Source organism: Amblyomma mixtum, chromosome 1 (genome assembly GCF_055824585.1).
Source record: "Amblyomma mixtum isolate Tamu chromosome 1, ASM5582458v1, whole genome shotgun sequence".
Taxonomy (NCBI): domain Eukaryota; kingdom Metazoa; phylum Arthropoda; class Arachnida; order Ixodida; family Ixodidae; genus Amblyomma; species Amblyomma mixtum.
The window spans coordinates 308,630,015-308,657,902 of NC_143012.1; the positions used below are offsets into that span (position 1 = coordinate 308,630,015).

General features: G+C 49.3%; 1 protein-coding gene across 1 annotated transcript; it reads right to left on the reverse strand.

The window, feature by feature from the left end:
- Positions 1–27,888, reverse strand: LOC149372368 (HHIP-like protein 1). Its single transcript, XM_089582042.1, has 6 exons — positions 27,680–27,888; positions 18,278–18,450; positions 6,056–6,202; positions 2,178–2,331; positions 412–545; positions 1–242 (listed from the first exon to the last, which is right to left on the reverse strand). The coding sequence occupies exons 1-6, from the start codon at positions 27,886–27,888 to the stop codon at positions 10–12; spliced, it is 1,050 nt and encodes a 349-aa protein (XP_089438168.1). The 3' UTR covers positions 1–9.

Genomic DNA, 27,888 nt, shown 5'->3' on the forward strand with positions numbered 1-27,888 from the left:
CGTCCCGCTCTACCAACTTGTTCTCATCGTTTTCTGTGTCAAGACGCGCAACTTCGCACGCAAGTCGATGCATATCTCAGGGAAGCCGACAAGACAGACGCTAGTCTGAAGGAGGGAATTCCCCCGACCTTGAGAAGAAGGCTCCTGCTGCTTCTTCCCACAGTCGGCGCCCGTCAGTCGGTAGACGGCGCCTTTCGGGGCGTCGTTTCTCAGGTCCGTGGTGGTCAGTATCAGCGGCTCATCTGCGATGAGGCGAAGCAAAGCCCAGAGCGAGCCCGACCTTCAGAGTTTTTTCGTATCAGATCGCGAGGAATGACGAAAGACGTATACGGCCTAACAGTATGCGTGCTTATATATGTAAGAAAAAATAATAAAACGTATATATAGCGACCCCATATGTGTGCCCCCTACCGTTAGCGTCGGTTCCTATTGCGAGCACGTAGAAGGAGTCCAGGCTGTTCGGCTGACCGTCACATGCTTCGAGGCAGATGTCTTCGGAGACCCACGCGCTCTGGCCAGCAGCTTCGTGCAGGGTGTGTAGAGAACTGCGTGGACAGCGACGGCTCGAAAATGGACACTTAGCAGAAAAATAAAAAACATAAGGACACTTTTTTTGCTTTTTCATCCTGTGGTCTGCTTGAACCACAGTCAGGCACTAAAGAATGTTGACGGTTGGAAAAAAATTCACAGCGACACCAAACTACAACATGTGTTGGCAATGCATCAGCATTCCAAGCTTTTGATGCCTTAGTGGGATGCGATTGGTGGGGCTTGTGAGGCCCAAGTTGCTCTTCCCGCTTCTTCCCGAGTTCTTCCCTACATCACCTGCCACCTTCCATGAATGGCGGGTAACGCCGCCTGGGAATTATCTGATGGCGCTTTTTTTCCTCCGCTGAAGTTTCCAATGTTACCACCTTGAAACTAGTAAGGTGGAAAGTTGGGCGAGTTGAATCTTATTCATGATGAAGTTTAGCGCCAAAAACGCGGACAAAGTAGGAGTGAAGACACAACACGAGCGCTTGAAACCTTGAAACTACTTGCTTACAGAGCAGCAGGCAGTGACGTAAACCGCTCCCGCAGAGCGCGCAACCTCTGGAAAAAATAAAGTGCCGAAGGTCCGGGTTTGCGCCTGAGTCGTCTATTGGGGCCCTTGCAGCATCCGGGGAAGCCCTAACTTTCGGAGGGCCGAGAACAAGAATTCATCTCATGTCCGGGACACCAGTCGAACTCTTGTAACGATCTTATTTAGCCGATTATAAAGGCTTTCATTCATTCGTCTCATCGTCCAGAGATTTGGGTCGCTGGTGATCCATAACGAGACGTACGGCACAGTTCTGACGGAAGTCCCTCGGAATTTACACTTTGCTGACAAAGTCTGTACACTTTCTTGATGCGACTCCGATTCATCCTAACGCGAACGCTGATGCTCCTGGCATGGATTTTAGAAATCAGCGGAATTCTTTGAATGGGCACGCTGTGTGATGGCTATGTTTGCGTCTGCCCCCTGTCAAAAGCACGTATGCCAGAGACTATGGGTTGTATTTTGTTGCTGCTGATTTAGCTTTTTTTTATTTCTACTGAAATAAACAAAGAAGACAGGTCTACGGGATGTGGACAGACGTCTTGCCCGTAATGTCTTCTACGGGTTTTTGAGCCCCGGTTTAGTTGAGCGAAGAACCATTAACGCGCTTAGATATTGTTTTTGGCGTCGGTCTCACAGTCACGGTTGTGGACGTTCTGGATACTTCGCGCTTCCACGGGACTTCGGCCGCTAGCTTTGAAGTTGACACGTGAGCGATAAAGATCGCTGCGCTCGGTGTGGTCTCGCGTGTCCATCACTGCGCTTAAACGAAAGCGGAATGGTGAGAAGGAAGAACTACGTCATGGAGATTTCATTTACCCCACCTCATCTACCCCACCCCGTTCATCTACCCCACCTCATTTTTTTTTTCTGAAACGACCTATGCGCTGCTCTTGTGTTTGGATATTTGTTTTTCCACTCCGCTACCTCCTCGTTGCCCAAAGGGTTTCCAGCATCCTTCTAGAAATCCCAATCCCGCCGTTCTCAGCTGCTGAAGCCTGACGTCGAGTTGGCTGTGTAGCCGTGCGTTCTCAGCTTGTGTTTGAGTCAGACCCGCAGTCCAGTTTCGGCGCCCCTGAACACTCCTCCTCCTCACCCGTGCACGAAGTCTGCGTAGAGGAACTTCTCCCGCAGTCCGGGCAGCGCCCTGCCCCCGTACACGATGCCCCCGACGATGGCCTGGCCGCCGCTCTTGGTGTAGCGGAACACGGGGGCGCTGTCGACAGCGGCGACCACCAGTCCGGAGCCATCTGGGGGGAAGAGAATGAGGGGGACGAGGAGCGTGCGGTGATAAAGGGACGCCGATCAAGCACGCGCCTCTGCGGTAACCTTCCGCTTCTGGCCTCTCATAAAAAGTGGGCCACTCTTGGACGCCGCACACCACTTGTCTGTTCTGAAAACACACCGCCCTCCACACTCCCCCCCTCCCCCCCTTTTCAGTCGCTACAGCCTCCTCGGTCGCATCCCCTGATCCTCCCAGCTCGAGTGGTGCTCGGCTCTCGATCCTGCATGGACGATAACGAGATTGGCGTCAGCCGGGCACGCGCGCGCGCGTGCAATGCGTCGCAGGACTGCGCCCAGTCAAAACAAGACGCCCTGCTCGCTGCAGTGTAGAGTCGGGAACGGGAGAGGGCAGGCATTTATTTATTCCGAGGGCAGATAGTCGCGCATGTCTGGAAAGTTTGATTCGCCTTTTTCTTGTTTCTTTTTGTATCGCTTTGTTTTGCTTTGCTTCTGGAGTTGGGTGTCCGGAGTGGATGGAAAGAGCCCGAGCACGTGCGAAGCTCGAAAACACTGACGCGATACAGGTGCGGCGAGCACTGTGGCGTCACGCGTTCGATGGAAAATACGGTTAAGTGTTCGATTTCTCGGAAGCGCGGGTACGGCGACAAACTGTCGCTTCGGCATAAAACAACAGCGAAAGAAGTGGGACAGATAAAGTACCCCGTATCGATAAATTTGTTAGTGAAGGAGGGGAATTGTTTTGGCCCGAGTGATCGCGACATGACGGCGACGGTGACGCTGCGATGCGCATCAGGATGGTGGGGGGGGACGATGTTAGGTTTATCGACCTCGGTTCGAGCCCATTTCTGGGAAGCTCCGGCTGGCACAGTTTCTCATATCTTTCGTAAGATACGCAGCCCCAGCAATGAAAACAATGGATCTGTTTGGATGTAGAGAGGCGATTGCGATGGGGTGGAGAGTTAATTGCTTGCATGAGCGGAAATCAGGCTGACCCATAACGCTGTTCTGGGTAAACAGAAAAGTGTTTCATCGCGTGACAATGTTAGGAGCGCTGATTTTTGTATGTCCTCCATTTTGCTCTTTTTGCATCATCTCTGTATTATCTTGATATATGGACAACACAACGCCACGATTCAGAGAAAACACGTGTGTGTACGTCTCTGTTTTTGTCCGTAAGTGCGGAAGCATGCGTGTTCTGAAAACAAAGGTTCAACCACACAGACTGCTTGTGCTTGTAAAACACGGATGCTTTTTCTTTCCTTAGGTGTTGGAGAAGGAAATAATACATGGAAATAATGTTGGAGAAGGAAATAATACAGTAAAGCATTTGACAAGGTGCCTCATGGAAAATTATTGTTTAAACTTGAATCGATTGGACTTCCCTGTTTTATAATTCAGTGGGTGCATCCCTACCTTACAGATAGGCAGCAATTTGTAGCAATACAGGACTCTGGTTCAGACACGCTGCATGTGATTTCAGGGGTTCCTCAAGGCAGTGTCTTGGGACCCCTGTTATTTTTAATATATGTGAATGACCTAGTGGATATTGTTGAAAAAGATGTAGAGGTGAGGCTATTTGCCGATGATTGTATAATTTTTAAAGAGGTAGTAAGTGATTCTGACCACTTGTCACTTCAGAAAACTGTACTAGCAATTGTAGACTGGTGTGAGCGCTGGGGCATGGATATTAACCCAAACAAAACCGTATTATTAAGAATCACAAGAAAAAAAGCGCCCAGATTTCACAGTTATATACTTCACAACCATCCCATTTTAGAAGTAGAAAGCTATAAGTACCTCGGAGTAACCCTCACGAACCAACTTACTTGGTCCACTCATATAGCTGACATCTGCTCATCAGCCGTAAAGAAATTATGGTTTATTAAAAGAAAACTCAGAAACTCTCCCGTCAGTACCAGAATCACTGCATACAAGGCTTGTGTTAGGTCCCGACTTGAATATGCGGCAGCAGTGTGGAACCCGCATAGCAAGAAAGACATTGCTCAACTGGAGCGTGTTCAGCGAAAAGCAGTTCATTTTATTTATGGGAAATATAGAAGGATAGAATATCCAACTGCATTAATTCGAAAGAGTAATTTACAGTTCTTGGCAATAAGAAGAAAAGTTACCCGTCTAGTACTGCTTCATAATTACATGTCTGGAAATCTGAAGGCAGATCTTCCTGATTGTGTGAAGCTGGCGAGCACTAGGAGAACACGTCATGTACATGAGCAGTCATTAGCACCAATTTTCGCACGAACTAGTGGGTTTAAGAACAGTTTTTTTTCCGAATACTGTCGCGGAGTGGAATGGTCTTCCTTCGGGTCTATGTAAGTCTAGGAATTTTGAGAAGGAGCTAAAGAACTTATTGTATGGCTCCTAGTATCTTGTTTGTTGACTCTGGATTTGTGTCTTGTTTACTGACTCGCGGTGTTGTAGCTGATGCTCTTATATAATTTTTTTTTTTTAGTTGTATGCCCCTCCTGCTTGGGCCAACTCTGGCTTGCAGTATACTGAAAAAAATAAATAACATGGAAAGTTTTCTCAGACAGTTATAGGACGTGTTCTCAATGGAACCGGTTGTGGTGATACTGGTTTCGCAACAAGCAAATCTTCATACACTGCCCTAACAAGCATGCTGCGCAGTGATTGTACGATTTAAGAAGGACGAGACCGCTGAGGCTTTATTAGTCCCGATACAACAGTTAACGAACTTAAATTTCGAAAACACTTAATTCATTTCGATTGTAACTTTGAAGGCACTGAATCCATTTCGATTGCAGTTTTCAAAGCACTGCGTTTATTTCGAATATAAAGGGGTTCCAGTTATTGTAAGCAAGTTCTGGCACGCTATACAAACCGTGTCTGTTAACGCAAGGTAATAGTTAAACTAAGCGACTTTCTTTGGTCCGGGGATAGCGCTGGTAAAAAGAAAAACACGAAAGGTAGAGAAAAATATTTCAAGGGTGCCCGTGATGGACTGTCGACCTGAAGAAGAAGACAGAAAAAGAAAGTGTATATACAGTTATCTCGTTATTTACCACCTTCTCTTAAATAGGACGTTAAAGTAATTCAGGTGCAATTAGCGACTTACGAATCCGTAATGAGGTATTGATCAGACTGAACGTTACGGGAATACTAATAGCTGCTTCCTATAGATGCGTTCTTTCCATCTCTGGTGAGACCACAAAGAGCGAACATTTTGCAAAAAACTTCAGCTCAGAAACTGCAGAAAACAAACAGAAGAGATCAGCAGGCCTGGAATGAATTCTGCACTAAAACTCTTTCAAGGGCGCCTATTCAGGATGGCCCTAAAGCCACCTCTCATCAAAATCTTCAGTTACCCTGTATAGAAGGCGTTACACTCTAAATACCAATACGCCTATATAGTACAGCTTACTCCCTGTTTACTTCTTCCTGTTTAAAGCGTACATGTAAAAGCGGAGCTAGCATGACAAGAGTGATCCCTCTAGCTCTCCCATGTCAACTGACAGATGAAAGCAAATTTCAGCTGACTGGTATTAGCGCTTCTGCATCATTCCGCTGTTGTTGAGAAGCTGTAAAAGCGTGTCTCGTTCTTTTGTGACTCATCTTCTACCGCTGTCTTTTCTCCCTGTTATGATGGCGCTCAAGTCTGCGCGGTCTCGTAGCCTAAATAGCTGTTGGTCAAATGTTTTAGGGGAATCCCCCAAGGTGGTCTCCTGCCTTCGACGCAGTATGTGCTCCTACCGCGGACGCTGTTAATGCAGGCTCCGAGGCAGGGCGCCCGGTTGACGTCCTCCCAGCCGTAGCGCTTGCCGGCCTCCACCAGGTAGACCTCTTCCTCGGGCCGGTGGGGTTCGACACCCGTGTCGCCGCACAGCAGCCTCGTACGGTCTGCGCGGCGGAGAGGATGGCAGAACGGGGCACGGCTTCACTCACTCACTTACGGCCCGGCCGTAACGTCGACGATGAACTGCTTGCCGGCCTTCTTCACCTTTCCCCAGCGTGGGCGTTTGCCATTCGTTGTTGGGACAAAACCAACAACTTTTACCTTTAGAAGGCCAACACAACCGACTTCCGTGTATCGACACAACAGACGCGCGCACGCACGCACGCACGCACGCACGCACGCACGCACGCACGCACGCACGCACGCACGCACGCACGCACGCACGCACGCACGTCTATATATATAGTCACCAGAAATTGAAAAACATACCAGGATTTAATTCACGACGTTTCGGCTGGAGGACCAGCCTTTTTCGAGTGTATGTTTTTCAATTTCTGGTGACTTTATCTTATGTTGATCAATCAGCTGCCAAGAAATCGGTTTTAATATATATATATATATATATATATATATATATATCAAAGCGCAGAACGGCGTTCACTGACATTCGGCGGTTCCAGTAGCACCAACCCGAAGCACGCGCTCGCCGAGAGCAGTCCCGCTGCCTCGCGGGCACTTCTTCGTCATTACAATATATATATATATATATATATATATATATATATATATATATATATATATATATATATATATATATATATATATGCACACACACTTTGTTAGTACATGGATGTTATATTTTTCAGTATTTCTCAGTCCACTTTCGAAGCATACACCTTCATAGAATATTTTATGTATTTGTTGTGGTTTTCGTGGGGTTTAACATACCAAAGCGACTCAGGCTATGAGGGACACCGTAGTGGAGGGCTCCGGATATTTTCGACCATCTGATGTTCTTTAACACACGGGTCTCTAACACTCCGCCTCCATCGAAATACGTCCGGCGCGGCCGGGATTGAACCCGCGTGTTTTGGTTCAGTAGCCAAGCGCCATAACCACTGAGCCACCGCGGCGGCCCTTCATAACATTTATATATACGTAGATCCCTATAGGAACTCCGTTAAGAAAAGCTAAGCCTGGAGGTAGGTATACCTACTGGCTAAATGAACACTCTACTGCATTCCATGCAGAATGATCAAGGCGTACCACGGAATGATGTGCGTGTACCTATCGCCTTGCAAGTCCATAACTCCTCTGGGACAAGTGGACTCCACTGGAGGGTGTCTCTGGTCTGCCTAAGAAAAATGCCTCATTTACCACCAATATTTGCAGAGAAAACACTGCCTCATTCAGCAGAAGCCAGACGAGGATGCCGTGAAGTTAGCCCGAGCCTGAAGTGGACGGTCTCGAGAAACCCTGTGCGGTGGTGGTGGTGGTGAAAAGCATTCATTCAATTATACACAGAGAGGTGTTCGGGGGTTTCCCCTCGTGGGAAAGCTCCTTACATGCTAGGTGGAACCCCAATTCCGGGATCCCATTGGTAAAAGCCACCGTCCGTGCCCTCCGGACCAAGACCCGCTGGGCCTGAAGGTTCGAGCAGCTGAGCAGGGCCGCCTCCCAGTCCTCTCGCGTAGTGTGGGGGTTTGGGGAAAGGGATTTGTTCTGCTAGCACCACACCATGTGGTAGGTGTAAGGCACCTCCACACAGTGCGAGCACAGACCATTGACCATAAGGTCGAAATGTTTCATTATAGCCGGGCATACAAGAGTATTCGTAAAATGTCGGAGGAGCATACGCTCGTCTGCTTTCCCAAGCCCTTTTGCCGGAGATGGGTAGCGTTTATGTTCATGCTGATGGTGTTTCAGGATTTCACAAAAGCGGAATAACGGTTGCCCCGCATCCGAGGTATCAGAGTCGGTATGAGGTGTCCGGGAGATGAGAGCTCGGGCAGCCGCGTGTGCGGCTTCATTCGCTCGAAGACCCTGATGGCCTGGAGTCCAGATGATGCTTTTAGGGGTGGGTTCCGTATTGCGAATGCACCAACGCAAGATATATGCTAGTAGGAGTGCTATGCGACCGGCTTCGTAGCTTTGACGCGCTCCGCGGGAGTCGGTGATGATGTGTTGAGAAGCAGGTTGGGAGATGGCCAGTGCAATAGCCACCTCCTCTGCGCGATGCGAGGCGCAACCATCTTCATCACTTGGTCGCTTCCACGAAGGGGAAACGTTAAAAGTCTCAGAATTTTTATTTATTTATTTTTTGTTAGGCCAAGGGATGGCGCGAGCTAACAAAGGGACGAATTCACTTAGGTGGGTGCCCTTTCGCTTTGAAGAGTTTGGTGTCGCGATTAAATAGCACATATCGCCTGATCACCGAATCCTCTTACCTATTGTAAGGAGATAGCGCCACCCAGCGGCGTTCGTGAGGAGAAGACAAAGCACGAGGAGCGCGTGCGGAGGGGAACGCGGGTCAGGTCGAAGAGGATTACGTGGCAGAGAAGAGAAGAGCGCGGTGGGCGACGGACGTGGACGAGTTCTGCTGGCTCCCCGAGTTCCGGGCTTGGGCCTTAGCCGCAGACGTCCGGGCCACCAGACCTGGACATCCATCGTCGAGAGCCTCAACCACCAGGCCCAGGCGCCACTCTTCTCCGTCCATCCGTCAGCTGCTCCACACAGGCCGCCTCTGGCGCCTACGTGACCTTTTTCCGGGATACCAGACCTGGGAACCGTGCCGGGAGCCCACGAACGCTGACGCTGCGGTAGCGTTTCATCGACGTTGGAACGCCAAGAGACTCCTTGACTGCCCGACACCCAGCCAGTCCTCCCCGCTCGTTGCTCGAATAAGACAAGTAGTGTGAACTTTCCTCTTTGACTCTTTTTCCTGCATTTATCATAAGCACTTTGTTCTGTTCCCCCGTGTGTTTTTCCCGTGTATTGTTGCGTTGTTCTCTTGTTCCTTTCCTTTCTTCTCGCTCATATTGTAATTGGTTTCCTTTCCGTTAAAAGCCGCCTCGTTTATTGTTTGTACTTTGGTGTTTGTTGAAAATAAGACCTGCAATCTCACAGAGTCCTCACAAATTTGGCGTCCACGACAGGACAAGGTCGGTTTTTATCTATTCGCCTGTTGTGTTAATTTAGGAACAATATGAGCGCTTCAGATTTGGTTGCTTTGGGCGAGCGCATGGGCTTGTGCGGCGCGGAGTTACGAGCGTGGGTGGAGGACGAGCTTCGTAAGGCACGGGAAGAGAGAGCCGCGGAGCGTGAAGCTGCTAAGCAGAAATTGGAATTAGAGGCACGGAATTTAGAGGCGGAGCGTGAAGCTGCTAAGCAGAAATTGGAATTAGAGGCACGGAATTTAGAGGCGGAGCGTGAAGCTGCGAAGCAGAAATTGGAATTAGAGGCACGGAATTTGGAGTTAGAGGCACGGAATTTGGAGACGGGGCGTGAAGCTGCGAAGGAACGTTTGGAGTTAGAGGCGCAGAACTTGCAGCTACAAATAATGCTCAAGGAGGGTGGCGCAAATCCTCCTAGTGACCGTGGAGAGCGTAGCGTCTCATCGACCAGCTCCATTAACCCGCACAGCCTCATACCACAGTTCAATGAAGCGCGGGATGACCTCGATGCCTACTTAAAGAGATTTGAGCATGTGGCCACGGGGCAGGGTTGGCCAAAAGAAAAGTGGGCAACGGCGTTGAGCTTGTGCCTTGGTGGCGAAGCACTTAGGGTCTTCGGTCGGCTCTCGCCTGAGGATTCCGTGGATTATGACAAAGCGAAGCTTGCCTTGCTTCAGAGGTTTAGGTTCACCGCGGAAGGTTACCGAGAGAAGTTTCGCCAGAGCAAGCCCCAGGATGGAGAAACGGCCTCGCAATATGCTGCCAGGTTGTTTAGCTTCTTTGACCGTTGGGTCGAGATGCGGGGAGCAGGCCGCACTTTTGAGGTGGTTCGCGAGATGGTCGTGAGCGAACAATTTCTGAACAACTGTCATTCTCGTTTAGCCCTTTTCTTACGTGAGCGGGAGGGCAAGACAGTTTCTAAGCTGGCGGAGGCTGCCGATCATTTTCTCGAAGCACAGCGGCAAAATAACTTGTTGTTCTTCAAAGAACAGGGGGAGCATACGATGAATAAAGCCAAGGACGAGGTTTCAGGTTCACAATCTCGCCTGCGGTGTTTTCTCTGCGAGAAGACTGGGCATAAGGCGGCGGATTGTCGGACGAAGCCAAAGCAATCGTATTGCACCTGGTGCCGCGAGGTAGGACATGATGCCCAGTCATGCAAAGCTAAGAGGCCAGGAGACCGTGAGGAGTCCGCCTGTTGCATGACATCTCGATATTCACATCCCGATAGCACTGCAGTGGTAACGCGCGTAGAGGGCCAGTTGGGGGAGATGGTCTGTCCTTCCAACCCGGTGGAAACTGCTATGCCCGTGTCGCACGGTGAGGTGTTCGGCCAGCATGGTTCGGTATTACGGGATACGGGCAGCACCGGTATTGTTGTGCGTGAGTCTCTTGTACCGCCAGCGGCACTAACAGGGAAAAAGGCTACATTATTCTTGGCCAATGGGACCCGTGTAGAAGTTCCGGAAGCGGAGGTGGTGATTTCTTCTCCATACTTCTCGGGTAAGGCCATCGCGCGCTGCTTGTCTACACCCTTATACGACATTATAATAGGCAATGTCCCCGGGGCTAAACCTCCATTCCCGGTTGACCCGCCAGTTCTCACTGATCAGGCAGTTTCCCTTGCCATGACGGGTGCGGTCGATGTTCCTTCCCTTATGGTGACAGCAAAGGTTTCAGAGAGCAGCAAAAGCCCCACTCTGAACACACTCCACTTGTCACGGCCGGAGTTTCGCCTCAAACAGGAAGAAGACCCGAGCTTAGAGGTGTGTCGCAGGAAGTTGGGGCAAATATTTCGTGGCAAGGGACAGGCCGCCCACTCCTTTGATACTGATGACGGTGTTCTCTTCCGGACATACCAAGTGTGTCCCGGCCAAGTCGTTGAGCAAGCGGTGGTACCGAAGGGCTTACGCACGCAAGTTCTTAAGTTGGCACATAAGAGTGCATTATCCGGCCATCATGGAATACGGCAAACAATAGCTAGGGTGCTCACTGAGTTTTACTGGCCCGGTGTACAGGCTGACATTAAGAGTTATGTCAGATCGTGTGACATGTGTCAGCAGACTGTGTCGAAGGCAAGGGAGAACAGAGTGAATAACATCATAGGACGGGAACATGTAAAATCATGGTGGAAACCGAGGTCGGTGTGGAGAAAACGGTTTCACAAAGGAAAACGGAAGTACTAGCCGGAAAAGTTCTCGCGACGGTGAAGTGGTTTGATGTGAACAATGGAATACGGAAGAATGTAGCCCACACCTGTTCTTGTTGGAATTGTTTTTGTTTGTTCATGTTTGTTTTTGAGTGTCGGCTATCTACTTTTTATGCTTTCCGTGTTTCTTCGCCCTCTATGGACGCTTTACGTTGACTTTCCATGTGCTCTCTGTGCTGTGTGTGCGAAGGTCTGTGAACGCTTCGAACATTGACGACCGTCGTATTGTGTGTGGTGTGTAGTGTGCGCGCTGTGGTGCGGTGTTCTGTGTTGCGATCGTCGAACGCGTCTGGTGTCGCTCTCCTGAAGTCGAGTTCTTTCCCTTGGAAAAAACTTCCGAAGAGGGGGCCTTCTGTAAGGAGATAGCGCCACCCAGCGGCGTTCGTGAGGAGAAGACAAAGCACGAGGAGCGCGTGCGGAGGGGAACGCGGGTCAGGTCGAAGAGGATTACGTGGCAGAGAAGAGAAGAGCGCGGTGGGCGACGGACGTGGACGAGTTCTGCTGGCTCCCCGAGTTCCGGGCTTGGGCCTTAGCCGCAGACGTCCGGGCCACCAGACCTGGACATCCATCGTCGAGAGCCTCAACCACCAGGCCCAGGCGCCACTCTTCTCCGTCCATCCGTCAGCTGCTCCACACAGGCCGCCTCTGGCGCCTACGTGACCTTTTTCCGGGATACCAGACCTGGGAACCGTGCCGGGAGCCCACGAACGCTGACGCTGCGGTAGCGTTTCATCGACGTTGGAACGCCAAGAGACTCCTTGACTGCCCGACACCCAGCCAGTCCTCCCCGCTCGTTGCTCGAATAAGACAAGTAGTGTGAACTTTCCTCTTTGACTCTTTTTCCTGCATTTATCATAAGCACTTTGTTCTGTTCCCCCGTGTGTTTTTCCCGTGTATTGTTGCGTTGTTCTCTTGTTCCTTTCCTTTCTTCTCGCTCATATTGTAATTGGTTTCCTTTCCGTTAAAAGCCGCCTCGTTTATTGTTTGTACTTTGGTGTTTGTTGAAAATAAGACCTGCAATCTCACAGAGTCCTCACACCTATAAATGCTTTTTGAATTTGAATTCGGTCCCCGGAAAAGTGATACTAGCCCCATCATTTAGTGAGAACAAAAATGTTTGTCTCGAGGGTTGGCTTCTTTGTATTACACATCGTGCCGCAGTGAAAACGGCTTGCCAGGAGGAACAAAAGATGGTAACTTATCAAAAAGTGTTCCTCGGAAGCAGCTTGACGAATTAAGATGACATTCCACGGAAATAAATCCTTGAGAAGACCGAAATATAACAGACATCATCTCGAAAAAAAAGCCGTGAACTCAAGGGTGACAGCCAATTTTTTTCGATGGGAGCAGTTACGCTGCATGCAGTAAACACAGTCGAACGTTTGACGGCCACTGCTTTAAACAGAACTCCAACAACGCCGATTGAATTTTAACGTTATGGTGCCTTGATGGAGCTAGCCTGGGTGGGTAACGCCTGGATATAGGGCGAGAAAGTTAAGCCAAGTTTTACAAAATCAAGAGAGTGAGAATAAAGTAGTTTTCCACTCGCACGTGGTGAACTACTCAAAAGGTCTTTAAATGTTGCGTCATTGTCTTCCATGTGTCTGCAAACATCTCTTGAGAGAACAGCTTAAAACAATTCCTCTCCTAGTGTATCTCGGCTGATGAATTTTACGGGCGCGTAATGTTACGTGAATTGTTTAATATCTTTGCGCCGCGTTGTTCTCAACGTCTCTATGATGTTGCATCTTAGCTTCATGTGATTAGCTCTAACAGAAGAGTACTGACTACGAGATTAAAGTCACTCGATCTGAGCTCAGGGCGAGTGACTTTAATCTCGTAGTCAATACTCTTCTGTTAGAACATTATTATCGCTTCCTCATAGCTTGATCTTGTTAGCATTTTATGTTTACTTCGCCTCCCCCTCTCCCCCAAGCTTGTTTTCTTTAACTTTTTACCTCTACCTGTCTTTTCTTCACCTTTCTACATATTGCCTGTGTTGTTCTCGCCTCTTACAGTGCCTAACTGATTAGGACTGGGACACAAAGTTCCGCAAGTTGAGCGGATGAATTTTCCCAGGTGTCCTGCATTTATTAGTGGAAATAAACTTGACTTCCTTCGATCTCACTTTTGATGTCTTTTATGTCGAGACAGCAACAAAGAGAAAGAATGACCTATCGGACAGGTAGCTGCAAGAAGAGCTCAATCAGAATTTGTTCGAAAGCCGGTGAGTGACTTCAAGCTTGAGCGAACAGAACATGGACAGAGGTCAGATGGCGACTGGCTGCCGACGTGTATTGGCTATGTGATGACGTCATTTCAATCGTCGTCAAAATATAACGTTTCACGAGATCTATGTGAGGGTCTGGCTGTACGGATGACGCTGTGATTATGCCGTCACGAAAAATAAAGTAATGACTCCATATAGCCCAAAAATATATTTATTGGCTCGGAGTTCGCGGTGACGCCAAGACACCGACACCAACGGTGGCTAACCGAAGTGCTCCTGCGAAGTGCGGTCGCATCCGGAATCGAAACGGATCTAGCTCGGTACCCACGGTGGCGCTACTCACCGAACAGCACCGTGGCGTGCCACGCTGTGCTGCTCCTGTGGGTTGCATTCCCAACCTGAGTCCAGAAGGGCGCTATTTTTTTGGCACCCGCGGCGACGCCCTGGCGGCAAGACGCCGCCACGGATGTCGGCTATACCGGGGTCTCCGGCTGCCATGCCATCGCAGTCTCGAAGCACCCCTGGGTTGGCTCGGGGAAACCCACGGTGGCGCCACTCACCGACGTCCGCTGTTGACTGACAGCGGGGCTCCTGTGGGCCGGCCCCCCCCGGGCTCAGGTAGGAAGCGCGTTGTGCTCGGAATACGCGGTGTCGCCACACACCGACACCCAAGGGCCAACAAAGGTGCTCCTGCGGGACCCTGTTTCGAACATGGATGAGACGCGCACTAGCTCGGGTAACCCACGGTGTCGCCACTCACCGGCATGCTACGCACGCCCCTGTGGGATACGGGTGGTTCTCAAACTGGGAATCAGCTTCGGCCAACCTGGGCTTCCGCTGCCGTGGCCACCAACCTGCGCTGATGGCCACCCTCTACTGGGCCAGTGTCTTAACCACCGAGACGCCATGTCATGGCGACTACGTAATGGTATCAGAGTCTCTTATACTAGAAAGGTACACGCATCACGTAGCGCAGATGTGTGGAGATCACTGCATTTCACCCTGGCGGTCATGCGAAATCGCAGGCACGGGAGACCGGCAAGCGACAGACCTTCCAGAGGGTCCCAGTCACGTGACAACAGAGGCGTATTCTCAGAGCTCCGACCAAGGGCGAATTTGCGGGCTTCACGGAGGGCGCGGATAGGTGCGAAGTTATGAGACACAATGGATTTACTTTCATTGCAGGGAAAATGACAGCCAGTGTAATTTTGTCTCAGGAAATTTGTCGCTCCGGGGAACCGCTACATATGAGTTGAAAGACGGTAGAAAAATGTTTGTAGAAAAATTTGTTACCTTGTATAAGCAACGTCTCACGACCTCAGCATGACGCATGGAAGAATGTCAACATAACACTGATCCGTAAGAAATGGGGTAGCTGCTTGAAAAAGATATATACCGATTAGATTACTACCCATTACTTACAAGGTATTTACTAAGGTAATCACTAATAAAGTCAGAGCAACAATAGACTTCAGCTAACTGAGGGTACAAGATGGTTTCTTGGAAGGGTACGCGACAATGAACCCCATTCACACATTAAATCACATTATACATAAAATCAGTACAATATAACCGTTCTTCTTCGTAGTTAGGTCTACGGAGCAACGAAAATCTACTAGAGAATGGTGGCTGCCCAAACAGAACGACAGTTTGATGACGCAACTTATAATATTGCAGCAGCTCCACAAAACTGTTTTTTTTTTTTTTTGCGACCACGGTTCACTGTATACAGCGCACCCATAGCCATCAGTAAATACGCGTTCAGTGGGTCCCTCATTAATACTTACGTCATTTTGAACAGATTCTTACGACGAAGACCACGACATTTCGTTAGCTTCCTTTCCGCGTCAGTCTGAGAAACAGTGACCTGTCAGTCAGCGTGTCGCAGTGGAAAACTCGCACTCGCAATACCTCGGACAACGATTAAAAAGTGTTGTACGTTCGCCTCGGCTTATTGTATTCCTGTATATTGTAATATATTTACCCATGAACACGCACACCAAAAGGAGGTCGCCCCGCGTTGGCTCCGTGGTTATGGCTCCCGGCTGCTGACCCCAGAGCAGCGGGTTCGATCCCGGCCGCAGCGGCCGAATTTCGATGGAGGCGAAATTCTAGAGGACCGTGTACTGTGCGGTGTCGGTGCACGTTAAAGAACCCCAGGAGGTCGAATATATCCGGAGCCCTTCACAACGGTGTCTCTCATAGGCTGGTCTGCTTTGGCACGTTAAACCCCCAGTAACCAAGAGGCGGTCAAGTGGCACTGTCTGTGTAAACATCATGGGTCATCCCGCAAGAAATGAAGACAATGCAAACAATTTTTATATATTTTTCTATCATCTGCGTGGTGGGCCTTGCAGTCAGCATATATGGTAGTCTGAGCATCGGCATCGGTAGGCGAGGGGTTCGATTCCCAGTGCCGCCGAGCACAAACGGAGCAGTTCCTGGTCGGTGCAAGTTTTTTCCTAACCTGGTGCTGGGGTTCTCTTGGGCGAAATGCTTGAATACGAGGTGGGTTCTCGTTCCGAACAAACGTGTTAGCCGCTCTTTAGGATAAACTGCCTTTGCGCTATTAAAACTAAAGCGCCATCATCAGCACGAACATTGTACTCACAACATTGAGCTGAATTGGGCCACGTCGGTGGAGCTGTCGCAACACCGTCAGCGGCGAGCTGAGTGCAGATGATGATATGGGGCACCTTTTCGAACTGAACTGGCGGACGAAACCGACTATATTCCCCACAGAGTGAGGTCTCGAGATTAAACGGCGGCTGAGCGCGAGACGGAGTAAGCGAACCACGAGCTTCAAATGGAGGCGAACACAATTTAATGCTGTTACGCGCTCGACAGCTGGTGAGCGACCCACAGCACGGCCAACACAGGGGCGGCATGCATTGGGCAGATCCAGCCGGGCTCGACGGCTCCTGCCGTGCGTTTCAGTCACCCTTCTTCACGCGAGCAGTTCTAGTTCTTCTCGAGATCAAGGACCAGAGCCCTGCTAACCTTACATATGGGCTTATATACAGTGGGCCTGTTGAATTCGTTTTGTGACTAGAACATTTCGCTCTCAGTGCAGATACGGCTCAGGTGGTTTGCAGATTACGTTATAAACCCTTTTGTCGCCTCTGCAGATCACCGCTGCTGGCTACCTGGTTCCTCATTGGTGAAGGGCAAATCTGTGGCGAACTCTTGCATGTGAGTTTGAGGAGTGAGAGCCCCATGTACGGTGTTATATGCAATGCTATGTGCAATGCTTCTGTAGAGATTTATTGTGCTAGAAGTGTCAGTAAGGTTTTTGAATAGAAAATCTCCCCTCACCCCTTCCACATCAATTAATGAGAGCACGCATACGACGGTCCTTAGCTGCCCGACACAACACACGAAGGCTGCAAAAACCGCAAATTGACAATTTCAGCTAGGAGAAGCATTGTGGCTACCATGTGCAACGTAAAAGTCAAGTTGCGTCAGCAGCTAGAAGAGGCAAGCCACGTGCTCGTGCAATATCTGCTTGCTTAAGTGACTGCACGTGCACGCACAGACGAGCCCAGATATATCGAATTATTCTTTATATCGAACAGTCAGAACATCCCCTTGAAAATACCATGCGAAAGGATAGCACTATCGTTTGCGTGTATCGAACTCGCATTCAGCGGAACATTCGATATACAGAATTGTACGGATCGACTGCGCAGCCTTGGGCAGCTGCTGGCAGCAATAGCACAGTGAAGTCACGTGACGAGGTGAACGTGAGTATTTTAGGGTGGCCTGTGGCCTCTTGTACTCATTTTCCACGCCACATAGCTGTGATGCGGTGAAACCAACCTAACTATGCCCTTGCTGCGGCCCGCCCCTGGAATGCTTAAGTCGTTGCTGACACCAGCAGTACCTTAGTTTTAATGAGATTATTGTATTTATAGTTTACCGGTAACAGAATCGAACATCTCATGATAGGCAGTGGCTGGCTCCAAACCATCTTCCGCTCAGATTCGACGCGAAGAAAATTAGGCGTAGAAACGCCTAGCGAACTGTGCGCTCGCAATACAGCAGTGGGCAGCACATCGCTGAAAGAAAGCGTCAAGCGTAGCCGCAATGAATTCTTACTTCTAGTGTACACAAAGGCGTTTCTATTGTCATTTTTATACATCGAATTATTGATATATCGAACGATTTAGCGATCCCCTCCAAATTCGATATATCCGGGTTCGAGTCTATAACCACAGTTAAGGATTCAACCATAAATCCACGATCGGTCTCACGGTCGACAGATCGTGACGTGTGACCTCGCCATAGACGATAGCTGGGCGCCGGCCAAGTCGTCTTACAGCAAGGCCATTACAATAAGTGGGCCGCCGAAGGTCGCCAGGCGTTATCGGACATCGATGTTCTGTGAGGTAAAGGTCATATCCTTCACTTCGCCGAAAGGCCAGCGCGAGGCCAGTGTCGGTAACCAGGCTTGGCTGACCTCGCCACACAGTGTGGGCTTGATTTCCCTTTCTAAATTTGGACTGCCTCTTGGGCTAACTTGCTCCATTTCTTTTCGTTTTTATTTCCTTCTTTTCCGCGTGCATAGAAGCGATGGTTGTCTCATATACCTGTTTGTGCTTTCATGAGAAACAGCGTCTCTGCGTACCGTTAGTCTGCTGGGACGGGTAGACCGTGCACCTCCACGGGTTTCTGAAACCGTAGGCGAACACTTCAGGCAGCACTGGATGTCCAAGGCTGACAAAGGGGTTGTCGGCGGGAACGGCGTATCGCTGGCGTCCTCTCACGTCCAGTCGGAGAACCTTGCCGAGAAGTGAGTCGCTGCGGCGGGAGATTCAAAAGACATTAAAAAAAATATAGACACACACATTCGCATTGCTGCCATAAAGCAACAAAAGGAGTGCAAGAAATGATATTGGAGCAAAGCGGCACAAGAACATCTTAACGTTAACTGACTGTTTTGCTCTTGATGGTCTTAGTTGCTTACACGCCTGAAAAAAGAAACAGTCTGACCAACCAGATCAGGATCAGGCGACTAGATATCAGAAAGACGGCATATATATTGCAATCGGAAGGCTTGTAGCCTCGTATATACAACGCCTCGTGGCTAAATATGTGTAAACTATAAACACAGAAAGATAGGAAAAGAATATCAGTCCACAAGAAGAGCGATGTCAAGGACGTTGCAAATTATTGATGAATTAGTTTAACCATCAATTACATTCAAGGCATTCACTAGCGAGACTGTCACTAAAATCACAGCAGGTTAGGGAACAGGCGCCATGTTTCCCGGATAGAGTACTCGACATACAATACATCAAATTCGTAGCAATCAGATTGTGGAGAACCGTTCGTAATATTTTGGCTACATCGCGCCAAAATGCATGCGCTTTCAAGAAGCTTGTAAGCAAAGGCACCTCCTCCAGTTCACATAGCTTATCGAAATAGCCAAGATATGTTTGTTCACAGTGCAGAGTGCAACTGCGTTTATGAAATTCTAAAAACTGATATGGCTATTAGCCTCTCGTTAAACAAGTAGATTAACAGTAATAGTTAAAAAGTTATTCAAAATTAGTTAACCAGCGTACTAGTTAGCATTCTGATGAACTACGTCGCTGAAAATGCTATGCCGAAAACAGCGCTCTTCTAATTGAAAAAAGCACATTTAAAAAATAATGCAGAACATCTTAGGCGAAACACCTGGTACAGCCTTCATAGATTTACAAGCAAGAACGGGATTGAAAAAAAAGAAATGCAGAACGTCTGAGCCCTTCGGCACACTATGTGGTGCCGAAAAAAGTTTCCGGAACGCGGAAATTAGTAAATAGATTAATCGTTGGGAAGTCTGCGCATGCAGTCACGATCTGAAGTCTGTGGTTTGCACTTCCCTGTGCGGATTGCATAATCCATCGCTCAGAGCCTGGCTGCGCCTCTACAGGAAGCGAAGAAATTTATGTTTTTCGTGATTTTGATGTTCCGAAATATTTTGTGGGCAGGGGTACACAACCAATTAACCGTCAGCCCTCAGACTCCACCGACTGTGGAGCAACTGACCAAGACGGCGGTCAGACCTGTGACGCAGCGGAGGGCGCTAAGAATATCTGGCTCCGGATAGGCCACCATTGGAAACTGAACCTGGCAACACTGGAACATCATCCAGTGAGGCTAGCCTAGCAGTGCTATTCTAAGAGCTGGCGGGCATTAAATGGGATTTCATATAGGGCTTAGTGAGGTCAGGAGGAGAGATGAGGCGTATACAGTGCTTAGGGTCCTGCAGCGGGCGTAGTCAGGCTGATGATGATGACTATGCGCTCACCGTGGCATCGTACAGGATATGGAGGTCCTCGGAAAGGCGCGTTTTAGAGACCACATGATGATAAGGTCTCGAATTAGCCTAGACTTGAAGAGGTAACTGGGGAAACTAATGAAGCGGAAGCCCATTGACGAGTGGAGCGCATTTGGCAGGTTCTCTCACATCATGAATGGCAGTTTACCAATATCCATCAAGAGAAAAACATGTAGTCAATGGTTCGATGGCATACCGTCTGGTCAGGAATCATGGCTTGATGAGATTCACTGGTCACTGACCATGGTCAAACAAAAAAATGACGTTTCGGGAGCGCTACGGCTCCCTTGTTCACAATCTGAACAAGGGAGCCGTAGCGCTCCCGAAACGTCATTTTTTGTTTGACCATGGTCAGTGACCAGTGAATCTCATCAAGAGAAAAACATACAACAGCTGCATCTTACCCGTGCTCACCTATCGGGCAGAAACGTGGATGCTAAGGAAAGGGTTCAGCTTAAGTTAAGCACAATGCAGCGAGCTATGGAAAGAAAAATGATAGGTGCAACGTACACAAGAGACAAGAAGCGGGCAGAGTAGGTCAGGGAACAAACGCGAGCTAATGATCATTACCCCGATCATTACTTTCTTGATTTCGACTAGGCTGCCATATGACATCCTAGTCTAAATCAAGAGGAAGAAATGAGCTTGGGCAGGGCAGAAGGCAAGCGTACGTAGCAGGGGAAGTCAGAAAGTTAGGTGGGTGGATGAGATTAAGAAGTTTGATGGGATACGGTGGCCGCAGCTGGCACAGGACAGGATTAATGGGATAGACATGGGATAGGCCTCTGTCCTGCAGTGGACGTAGTCAGGCTGCTGCTTATGATGATCCCACTATAAATAATTCAATTTTGTCATTTTCTCCATTGCTGTTATCCAATCAGGCAAACATGGCTGAGTTTTACAGACCTCTACGATTTCACGTACAGAATTACCAAAATGCTGACGAATATCTCTGACATGAACTTCAGCATGCCGGACTGCCATTCAGCCATAGCATAGTGCTCTCATGCAGTGGCCAGCGAAGCTGATGTTTTCACGTCGCCGGGGGTTCGAAACCCAGACGCGGCGCAGTCGCGTATATTTATTTTATTTCTGAAGGTCTTGTTCGCTTCAGACGAAGGGACAACGGGATTTTTAGAGATTGGACGGCTTATTAGTGCTACCACTGAAAATAACGCGATCTGCAGAAACACTAACTCATCTCCTGCAGAAGCAACATCTGAAATCAAGAATGACTCGAAGGCTATTTCAAACGATCCCTGTCCTGATTTATCATGCATTCCAGCAAGACTCACGCAGCCCAATCAGGGGAGGCAGGAACGACCTCTGACGCGGCCTAAATAATGCACGCGGATAATCTCAAAACTTTAGCTTGCACTCGTCGTAACCCTCTGAGGACGTCGCACGAACATCTCGGCTGGAAGACCGTCTGTTTTCTTATTTACTCCCAAACGCCAACCACGCGTAAGACTGCTGAAGGAACAGTTCGCTGACGGCAAATCTGAAAGGGTGTGCCAAGCAGTCGGCTCAGAGCTCACTCGAGAATCAATACCGATTGAAAAATAGATCGTGCACGCTTGCTACGTTGCCTCAAACAACATCTGAGCTCAAACTTAGAGGCAGATAGAGACGGAACGGGTATAAAGGGAGTACCACACGCACATTCTCTCCTGGCGTCACTATGAGCATAGTCCTTCAATGCTTTGAAGGACTATGCTAAAAAATATTGAAGGACTATGCTATGGGCTAGAATTGTTTTCCTCCCTCATGTAACCTCACCAAACTGAGAGCTTTCCCACAGCACGAGGTGAGAGTATTTTCAAAGCGTTATGTAAGCGCCTCATGGCAGAAATGAGCACAACAAAATGGCATGAAAAATTGAATAGAACGATCAAGATGCCTCCGTCATTAGGGGTTTCGAGCTCTCTGGCAGTATAGGAGAGCCATGATTGATCAGCAGGCTTACCTTCTTGCTTATTTTTTGCTTCACGCCCGGTCTTCGTGGATGTGCAGTGGCGCTGGCATCGGTGGCATGCCTACCAGCATGCCTACCACTATGAACGCATAGGCCCCCATGCAACCTAAAGCCCCTGAATATTTTTTTTAATAAAAATCTACCTAGGAACTCATCTAGGGACTTAGTGCAACCCACTGAAACTAACATAATTGCTACCAACTAGCTCAAACTAAAGTATTACTGAAACTGAGAACACGAAACAAACGCTACCCACACCGGTTTAAGTAAGGCTTACCGTTTTCTTTGCACTGACACTACAAGCCGCATTGTTTCATCACCATACTCTCTAACTTGAACGCCACTAACTGCGGGGCGAAGGTCTTCGCCTATGTCAGAGACTTCCTCTCTGCGCGTCAGGCACTCCTCCGGATCGAGGACGAGGAGTACGGCCCGTACTCTATGGGTACACGAGGTACACCAAAGGGGGCGGTGTTATCACCGCTCCTTTTCAACATCGCCATGATGCACCTGCCCGGCCGACTGGCTCAGGTAGATGGCATAAAACACGCACTCTACGCAGACGACATTACAATCTGGACCACCGAGGGGAGCCTTGGGGAGATAGAGGACCGCCTTCAGCAGGCCGCCACCATAGTCGAAGCATATGCTGCCGACTGTGGTCTCCAATGTGCTCCCGCCAAATCAGAGCTTCTACACGTCAGGACAAACCACAAGGACAACACGTCTCTACACATATCTCTGTCAGGCGGTCCCATCAGAGAAGTGGCGGAGCTCCGGATCCTGGGTCTGTTCATCAATAACAAACTTAGGCCGGACTCTACTATAGCGAAACTAAAGAGCATAGGTGAACAGGTAGAGCGCATGATCCGCCGTGTTTCCAACAAGCGGGGTGGTCTGCGGGGCAGGGACGCGCTACGGCTCGCCTATGCCTTCGTGACCAGCCGGATCCTCTACGCCGTGCCGTACCTACGCACCACCAAACAACAAGACGAGCGCATTGACGCCATCATCAGGAAGGCAACAAAGCGAGCACTGGACCTTCCGGTGGCTACCTCCAACGCCAAACTGAAGGCGTTGGGAGTGGTAAACTCCTGTCAGGAGTTGCGGGAGGCCCACCTCGTGAACCAATATACGCGGCTATCGCAGACGGTGCCTGGGCGCCGCCTGCTAAACCGCTTACACATCCAACACACATGCATACCAGAGGGGACGGAGAACATCCCGGTGCTGTGGCGCCACATGCTCTTGGTCGCTCCGCTCCCGCGTAACATGGACATGGCTTCACATGAAGGCAGACGACAAGCGCGGGTTCGCACGCTTGAGAGGCAATATGGTTATAAAGAGGGCGTCTATTACGTGGACATCACAGGGCCGTCGCCCGCGGGATTCTTCACGGCTGCCGTAGTCCACCGGGGAATGAATGTCGATGGGCTATCTTTTCGGGCCCCAAATTCAACACGAGCGGAGGAAGTCGCAATAGCTCTCGCTGCCGCCGATCCAAAATCGAAAACGGTTATCACAGACTCTCGCCGGGCCTGTGAACATTATCTTGCAGGCGAAATATCACCTCTGGCCTCGCAAATTCTAAGACGCGCTCTCGCCGATCCAACTCGCACAAAAGTGATCTGGGCTCCTGGCCACCAGGGTCTACGAGGCAATGAGTCCGCTGATGCGGCCGCCCGAGCGCTCACACACCGGGCTCCTCATCCTAGCTCTCATGGCTCAGAAGCTCATAAACCGCTTCTGCGGTTCCGCGAAATCCTAATTTATTATTGCGACAGCCACCGTCTCTACCCGGCACCTGCCAAGGGGCTGAGTAAGGCGGAGGAGCGAACTCTGCGGCGCCTGCAGACAGGAACCCTTCTCTGTCCTGCAATAGCAAAACACTTCGATCCGAACACAGATGGGCGCTACCCGCACTGTGGAGAGATCTGCGATATCTTTCACATGGTGTGGGCATGTACTCAGAATCCTCACCTTCCCCCCTCCCCCACCCCCACCCGAGAGGCATGGGAGACTGCCCTCCTCAACTGCTCCACACTGGAGTCCCAAAGGGCTCTGGTCAAGAGGGCGCGAGACGGGGCCTCGTCATGCGGTGTCCCGGACTAAGGATACCGACCATGCAGCAGGGTTATTTATTTTTTTTTAACCCTCAAGCTCTCTTTGATTAAAGTTTTTCACCACCACCACAGCAGAATTCATTCAACAAACTTTGAGCCTGTACACGGGGTGCAGGTGTGGGATGATGAGTTGAGGCCAGTAATCAGCAAATTCGTGCTGGCCAACGACGCGATCTCATACGTACACTTTGATAAGGGAGATCAGAAATAGCGAATGCCATTGCTGTAGGGCCCTTGTCGAGAAGTTGTTGCCGCGGCTTGGGTGCCGCTATGCTTGATCGATCTTCTTGTCTCCCCTTTTTCTATACATAGTGTCCTTCGTTCTTCGGCTTTTATTTTTGCCAGGATTCGAAGGGGGGGGGGGGGGGGGAATCGGGCGATATTGCTCAAGCTCTAATTCGGGCGGAAATCGAGTTATTCAAAAAAAAAAAAATTCAGGGGGGCACTTTGTTCACCTAAAGTGCGGTGAGGCGAAAGCCTTAAGCACGGTTTTGCTGCTTGTGTCACTGATGTGTTGTTAAGGTGTTAAGCTTCGCCTCTAAGAGTGAAACGCGACAGCGCCTTGCAACGCTGCCAAGGAGTCCACAGAACGCCATCACCCACTCGGTTCTACGCCTTGCTCGTCGGCAAATTGGTTTTTGAGGAAAGGAAATGTATCTGTCTCGCATACCTAGGTGGACACCTGAACCTCGCCGTAACGGGAAGGGAGGAAGATGGGAGTGAACGAAGACATCGTATTCACTAGACGCGCCTTTGTTCATTCCAAACCATCGAGCTGGCATGGCGGAGTTATTCAAAAAATCCATCGAGTGTTTGCAGTTTTATGCGAAGCATACTACTTAGCTACCACTTCAGCCCTTCACCGTGGTTATGCGCCTCCAAATCACGTGATACATGACATCACACCACGTGACACGATGACGTCACGACAGTAGAGAAACGGGGGCCCACCTCGCGCCGTCGCTGTGGTTGTGCGCCTCCAAATCACGTGACACGATGACGTCACACCACGTGACACGATGACGTCACGACAGTGGAGAAACGGGGGCCCACCTCGCGCCGTCGCTGTGGTTGTGCGCCTCCAAATCACGTGATACATGACGTCACACCACGTGACACGATGACGTCACGACAGCGGAGAAACGGGGGCCCACCTCGCGCCGTCGCTGTGGTTGTGCGCCTCCAAATTACGCGACACGATGATGCTTCGCATTCTCCAGGTTTAACCAAGTTAAATTTTTTCTTTGGGCGTCGACATTGGACGAAAACCAGGCCAACAAACTTGTTTATTTCAGTCAAAAGCGGTGGCGTTGGACTGGTTCATTTGTTTTTGCGTCAAGTGGTGTCGAGCTTTATTTTCCTTCGTGATCAAAATGACATATTTTTGAGAACTGTTATGCAAATGCGGTTGCAAAGGCTGCTCCCCGGAATCATAGTGTCATCGTGTGAAAACATGTGTGGTGCTGTAAACGGATATTTGCGTGAGGTTGTCCTTTCCTTCAGGTTGTTGGAAGTGCGTTTTTCACTAGAATACATGTATAACGTTCCCAAAAAGAAGCTGTATAAGGATCTGGTTGATATTACGCTGCCGCCACCTTTGTATCGTGCACCTTACAGTGGAGGCCCAGGGCAGGATATTTTAAAACGGGTGAAAAAGATGCCGGTCCGGCCGACAGTGAAAACATTCTTTTTCAAATTGCACTCTAATACACTACCCGTTAAAACCTGGCTCCATGAAAAAGGAATCTTTGTCCCATGGACAACAAATTGCCTGTTATGTAAGCAGCCGGAGACAATTGAACATGTTTTCCTAGACTGCTGGGACACCATACTTTCCTGGGATGTCCTGCAGAGAACCATCAAGAAAGAACTACCACTGCACCCTTATGGTGTCAGATTTCTACCAGTTGATCGCAAAGAGGTACCCTATGACTTATTAATGCTCCTTGGCCTCCACAGCTTGTCGAAAACGCGAATGCAAGTAAGGCATGCGGATATAAACACTCGTAGTACACGTGAGAACTTTGTTGAAAGTGCTGTTTATCTGCGGGAATGTTACCAGGCGCAGCGTGACCCACCCCAGTGGGTAACACTACTAGACGATCTAGTGAAACTTAAGAAATTTTAACTTCACCCGTATCAGCTCAAGTGTAGCTGAAGTGTTTTTATTGTTTTCATGACAATCTCGAAAATAAAGAAAAAAAAAGCTGGCATGGCGGAGTGGTTAACACGCTCGTCTCGCACTCCGGAGGCCGGGGTTCGATTCTCGAACTCGACCAATTTCCTACTTGATTTTATTTATTTATCTGGTCAGATTAGAAAGGTTTATTAGGCTAAATGGGTGATTAAGGAATTAACTAAACTCATCCCCACTTGCTTGGAGCATCACTATACGATCCCTTTAATTGGTTGCATGGTTACTAACCTAAGTACAATTGGTCCCGTTTGAAATTCGCGCACTGTGACGTCACGATCGTTTCGACCAATTGAAAAGCGTGACATTTCTGTCGACAACTCTTGCTTACAACGATGAGGTATTAGTGGCGTCCGCATTAAAAATGGTTGGGAGTTTTCTGGTCGTTTTTTCGCGCCCCAAGATAGTTGAATCTATCTATCTATCTACAAACAGCTCCTATCGACCCTCTTATCGAGAAATAGGGCTACTATCTCTGCATGCCACCGCCGGTGCACTCACCTGATTTTTACTTGTTGAAAGGCGCAGCCTCATGCTTATATATACCCAATGAGACAACCCCTAACAAGCGTTAGTAAGGAGCTATATGTAAGTAAAGCTTTGTAACTTAATTTTGGCGCCATATATGCAATATCCGGCAGGCACAAATAAAGAGATTTAACTGCAAAGTTCTGTTAGCTGACGTGCATAATTGCTGCAGGATAAATAAAAAAAATGTCTGAAGCAGTGATTACAAACACATATGGCTCTGATGTACTCACGTATCAGAAAAACTAACCTTCTTTTCTTCATCGCGAAAGTTCATGCAAAAAAACACCAAGAATTTGTTGTCAGTACGGTTAATGTCAAAATTCGTCAAAAGGTACAAAAAGGTAATGCGAATACAAATTACGAATACAAGATGTCGATCTGATGCCAAAACGCAGCATATGTGTTCTTTGCGATCAATTTCTGATGACTAACCACGATTACATCATAATGACATCAGAAATTCAATATCCGCATGTAGTCCAGTAGTACATGTCATTATCCATGAATATGGGGACTTGAACGGTAGGTATTGACAACCGTATCCTCTCGAGCAGCTCGCCATTCCGCACGTGACCTTCTCCCAATGACCCTGCACCACTCCCGCCACTAGGCACTGTCCATCGAACGGGCTAGGCGGGCTCGGACTTGAGCCGAAAAAATAAAGACCTCTCCACATACAACAGCTGACCCCCAAACGTGAACAAGAGCGAGGTCGGTGGCCTTTCCCGTAGAGCCCACAGAGAATACCCATCGAGGAGGGTCATCCTGCCCGAATTAAATGCCCGGCCTTTCCCGCATCGTTCACAAAGGGGCGGATTACGTGCCCGATTCCCGCCTCCCACCCGTGACCAAGCAGGGGGAGGGAGGGCAGCTCTGCTCACAGGTCAAAGCGGTGGCTCGCGTTGCTGGCGTCGTCCCCCGTGGTCACGTACAGGAACCGGTCGGGCCCGAACAGCAGCTGGCCGCCGTTGTAGCGACGGTCGCGCTGCGCCACACGCAGCAACACCACCTCGGACTCTGGTAGCGCCTGCGAGTATTTGGCAGTGGTGTTGAGGTGCAAGGATGAATTGGTCCTATACGGGTGAAGCAT